This window comes from Alligator sinensis, unplaced genomic scaffold (assembly GCF_000455745.1).
Source record: "Alligator sinensis unplaced genomic scaffold, ASM45574v1 scaffold358_1, whole genome shotgun sequence".
Taxonomy (NCBI): domain Eukaryota; kingdom Metazoa; phylum Chordata; order Crocodylia; family Alligatoridae; genus Alligator; species Alligator sinensis.
The window spans coordinates 1,443,276-1,448,781 of NW_005842121.1; the positions used below are offsets into that span (position 1 = coordinate 1,443,276).

Sequence of the window (5,506 nt, forward strand, 5' to 3'; positions counted from 1 at the left end):
AAATCTCATCCAGGAGTAGGTAATTGAAATTGCCACTGTGCCGCTCTACAGCATTGAATGCTTTCTCCTGCAGAGAATAGCAAAGCTGAATGTTTGCTGTTGTATCTTTATCAGCCTCTTGATTTGAACCTTTTTGTTTGTGTTCTTTCTGAGATGTAGGATGCTAGATGCTTATTCTCTGTAGCTGTCCTGGAAACGAAGGTCCGGGGAAACCTACCTGAGTACACTGAGGTCTATTTGGGGTCAAGAACTGGCCCTGAGTTTCCCAGAGTAGCTTTGAAGTATTGTATAGGGGATAGATCACTCTAGAGCTGTCCATTTTGGTATTCTCCCTGTATAGCAGGAGTGTCAGACATAAAACCTGTGGGCCAGATTTGGCCTGTAGAGCCCTGTTATCCAACCCCCGGGTGCTGCCACTTCTGTGCCAGACCTAGAACTTGCAGTGCTTGTTTGGGCTAGGTCCTGAGCTGCACCATTTGCTGGGACCGGTCCTAGGCTGTGCTCCATGCGCCCCAGTGAGCAGCATGAGCAGTGCAGCCAGGACTGGCAATGAGCGGGGCAACCTGCTGGGGCTGGGTACCATGCTATGCTGCTCCCTGGGGTGCCGCCCATGCTGCCTACTAGTGCTGAGTTCCAGGCTGCACCGCCTCAGGGAGTCGGCATCCTGAACTGGCCTGACTTGGTGCCACCTGTGCTGGATCAGGCAGTAGAAGGAGGGTTCATAGGCCTGAGCTGGCCTGTGGATCAGCTCCATGCCACTCATCGGGCCAAATGAGTTTGACACCCCTCCTGTATAGCATCCACTTCTGCCACTGTCTCAGGCAGGACACTGGGCTAGATGAACCATTGGTCTGACCCAGTTTGACACTTCTTATGTTCCTATAAGCTACTTGAAACAAGAAAATAATCTCACTTAATTTTCAGAAGAGGCTACTGCTTTCAAAATGTGGTTTAGCTCTTTAGTGAGCTGTGGTTCCTGATCCTTGATCAATAACTTTCATCACATCGATGGCTGGATTTCTTCATAGTGCTAGCAGCAAGCATGACTGCTTAACATTACACTTAAACTACCTAAATAAATTAAGCCTGAACATATTTGTCGTCATTTACTATTTTCATTCTAAATAGGTTTATTTTTAAAAGGAAGTTTCACAATCGCACTCGTCAAATCTTTCATGTATGGTTTATATACATCTGCTCCTCTTACTCTCTTCCCTTTTATCCTGCCTTCATTTCCATTGAGCTTTCCTTTTGGCATATCCCTCAACTGAACCAACCCCCACAACAAATTGTAGTATTTGCATGACATGCTACCATTGCACTGTTCATTCTGCCTTTATATTCATTTTCTGCTCTGTGTCTGGCTTGTCTGTTTGGACAGTAAGCATTTTGCAGCAGGGACTGTGTACTACTGTCAAACACAGTGAGGCTGTGTTCCTAATTGGCAATTAGGTGAACTTGATTAGTAGCACTTGAAACCCAGTCAAACAGAAAGAGCATTAGGCTTGTGAGAGAACCACAACATTTAATCTTGACCGAAATAATACTTATTTTTAATGACGGATGATATTTAGTAAAGTTTCAGCGTGCTATGCACTCATTTAATCTGCTGTTTTTTATTTCCTCTCCAGTGTTGAAATGTATTTTCCCCAGAATGACTCCTGGATTGGTCTAGCACCTCTAAGCATTCCCCGCTATGAATTTGGAATATGTGTCTTAGACCAGAAAGTATATGTGGTAGGAGGGATTGCAACCCATGTGTGTCAAGGCATCAATTACCGAAAACATGAAAATTCAGTGGAATGCTGGGATCCTGATACAAATACCTGGACGTCTCTCGAAAGAATGAATGAGAGCCGCAGTACTCTTGGAGTAGTCGTTCTAGCAGGAGAACTGTATGCCTTGGGTGGCTACGATGGGCAGACATATTTACAGTCAGTAGAGAAATACATTCCGAAGGTTAAGGAATGGCAGCCAGTTGCACCAATGAACAAAACAAGAAGTTGTTTTGCTGCAGCTGTCTTGGATGGAATGATATATGCCATTGGTGGCTATGGTCCTGCCCACATGAACAGGTACGTACCTTTTGAGGTGTGTAAGAAGTGTGTAGAACACCAGAATTCTACTTATAAAATCAGCCGTGATCATTATTAGTCCTGTGATCAGCAGTCATAGTGCGCACACATACACACACACGTGTGTGCACACAGTCTCAGCAAGATCATTGGTAATCCACAGTGGGCCTCATTAAATTTTGTTCTGTAATATCCACCTGAGCATTTAGTTGGGGAATCTCTATGCAACAGTTTCCTGAATTATTTGAGCTAAGAAAATGGACTTGTATGCACACTCACACACCCCTTCAAAGAAAATAATTGATGTAGTTTGCCTCACCTGCTGCTAAATTTGAAGGTGTGTGTTTAAAAAAAAAAAAAAAATCATACTCTGGCATATACCTAGTTTTTATGCATGTCGGTCATCTTACTGTTTTGACATGGGTGGATTGGCCATGTTTGAAACCATAAGTTCGTAGTAAACTCTAAACTCTGGTTTAAGGATAGTCACTATACAGGTAGATGAGTGGTATTTCTTCAGCAGTGGTCCTGGGCAGGCAGAGACATGAAAGAAGACAAGTCTTTGAAGTCAGTGGAGCTCCATTCAGTTGCCAGACTCAGTCCGTGTGGATCTGGTTACAGGATCAGGGCTGCAGGGTACAGCGTAGCACTTGTCTGTTTGCACCAACCTTCACTTGTTAACAACGGCAGTAGAACAGGGGTGTCAGACTTATAACCTGCAAACCAGATGCGGCCTGTGGAGCCATTTCATCTTGCCCACCAAGCTCCCAGAGGGGCCAGGAATTTGTGGGTGGGCCAAGCAGGGACAAGGCCTGATACCAGATTCCCAACTACAGAGCCCTGTGGGACGCGCATGTTGGCAGTGTAAGGCGGTAAATGACAACTATTTACCGACTACCATTGCTTGCCCCACCACTGCCGCTGCCGGATCTGACCTGCAAGGGTCCTTGGGGCCCAGATATGGCCTGGGAACACAGGTGAGTTTGACACCACTGCAGTAGAACAAATGGATGCATCTCTTCAAAAGGCAAACTGTGTGAAGGGGCCTCAGTATAAACAAGTGGATAATTAGTGTAAGGATGGAGAACATTTGAAAGAGGAATGTTTTTGTTTGACACCTAGATAAAACATTGGATATTTAAAAATACAGAATTCCTTCTTTGCTGTAGTCATACAGCACATGAAGTATAAAATAAAATGCTCCACAGTATATTTTTTTCAAAATGCTACAGACATGTAGTTGTGATACAAAACAAGGAAATCATCCCCAAGTAGCAAACCTCAGCAAAATTGTCACCTAGGAGAATGCTAAATCATGAGAGACTGATTGCTAATTGAGAAGGAAATTGTTTTGACCAAGGACTTTACTGCAGTGTTATTCAAATCTCTTCCCTTTTAAATGTGTGAACTGTGATACTGGTTAAAATGACTTAATATGCTATGAAAAATAAGACATCAAAGTGTTTGCCACTCATTCAAGGCTTTTCTCCATGGAGTAATAGCCTGGTATGATTATTGCGCAGCAGCTCTTCTGCACTGTCTCCCTGTGGAAATCTTTATTTTGCACTAATCATGTCTTTGTCTGGCTTAATTTAATCGACTTCTAAAGAGGTCTAAGCTAAGTAGCACAAAGTCACTCTTGGTGTAAAATAAGAGTGTATACCTAGGGCACTAGTATGAACTATGGACTATGCTGTAAATTCCAGTCTAAGCTTTGTAGTAATTTCCTGGCATAGACAAGCGCTTTGCACAAGGAAAGAAACAGGCCCATGGTTGTGAGGAAGGAGATGCTTTTCAGTAGGTGAATGCATGAGTCTCTTTAAAGGTGAGTTCTGTTACCCATTTAGTGGGGTAAGTCTCACGTTTAGCACTGAAGCATTGTGAAAGGGTGCTATTAAATCGATGGTAAATTTAAGGGAAAAAAAATCATAATAGAAGTTTAATGTTTAACAGCCTGGACAGTCTTGTTCTTCTCCTGCATTCGTATCTCAAACAGACCTTCCTTTTGTTCACACACATACGGAAACCATTCTTTTTATTTACTTTTTTTAATTCCTTTTTGTATTGAGTACTTTTGTTCTCACTGGCTATTCATAAGGAATATGACATGGTTACTGGGCTCATATAAGCCCCAGAAGGCAAAATAAGCTGAATATGTCAGTAAATTCCTTGCCTCCTCCACACATGCATCTGAATTTCCTGTTCCCCTTTCCTTTCCCCAGTGCTATGGGAGCTGCACATCTAGCAAGCAATGGCTGTATGCCAGCGCTGTGTTAATGACGCTGACCATCTGTGCTGCTCTTGTCGGGGAGACTCATGGCTTCTGGGGCTTAGTAATTTCAAAGTTATTCTGAAGTGATTGGTATCTACCTCCAGTTACAGTTCAGTGAATGGAGGCTTCAGCCACTCTGTTAATATTCCGAAGAACAGTGTCTCCACAGTTTTTTCTATTAGCTTTTTTTTCAAACTGGGCCGGGCCAGGAGGAATAGTCCACCTGACAGGCTTCTTGAATTAATTGTGCTGCAGAGTTGTGTGATATTTTGCTGGCAGGCAAAACCAGGGGGGGGGGGGGGGGGGGGTTTTTTTTTTTATTTTACTTATACTACCGCTTATCCTTGAGAGAACCCCAAACCTCATACTGTGTTAGAGATGAAATTTGTCTCATCGCAGAAGTAGGCTAGAAATCCCAGACGAAATGCAGCCAAGTCTCTTGTGGTATAAAACCTCGGTACAAACAAATGTCATTAAAACCCAAGACTTACAAGTTGTTTGTTTGTATCTGCAGCATGGAACGTTATGATCCGAGTAAAGACTCGTGGGACACAGTAGCTTCAATGGCTGATAAAAGAATAAACTTTGGTGTTGGCGTCATGCTGGGCTTCATTTTTGTAGTAGGTGGACACAATGGTGTGTCCCACGTGTCGAGCATTGAAAGATACGACCCTCATCAAAATCAGTGGACGGTGTGTAGATCCATGAAGGAACCCAGAACAGGTAGGGACATATGAAACTCTGAGAATACCAAGAGTTAATCCCCATGTCTTACAGATACTAAACTTTCATTTGTCCTAATATAGGTTTGAAAAATTTAAGGCTAAAGGACGTGACTTTCAGGGCATTGTCCTTCTTCCTTAAATTAGGTCAGATGTCCCTGAAATGTCCTGTACGAAAGAACTAATTAATGTCTCTGTGAATTCAGTGGTGCAGTATTTCTCATCTATCTCTCTCTCAACCTCCTGAAAGACCCAGTTCTCCCACTTTCATTGAATTTTGAATAATACCTCATTCACAGGTGGCCCAGCTTAAATTGGTGGGGAGCAGTTGGGGAGTAAAAACAAATGTCATTCTGCAGGTGATCAACTTGCATAACATGAGTAAAGGCAACATCTCAAAAATGGTTTGTTACCTCTGATATCTGGAGCTAAATATG

General features: G+C 43.0%; 1 protein-coding gene across 2 annotated transcripts in view; it reads left to right on the forward strand.

The window, feature by feature from the left end:
* KLHL28 (kelch like family member 28) overlaps window positions 1-5,506 on the forward strand; it is a 17,813-nt gene that overhangs the window by 9,878 nt on the left and 2,429 nt on the right. For both annotated transcript variants that reach the window (XM_006024856.2, XM_025205622.1), the window contains exons 3-4: window positions 1,632-2,075; window positions 4,862-5,070. In XM_006024856.2, coding sequence (XP_006024918.1) covers window positions 1,632-2,075; window positions 4,862-5,070 — 653 coding nt within the window. The remainder of the gene's footprint in view (window positions 1-1,631; window positions 2,076-4,861; window positions 5,071-5,506) is intronic.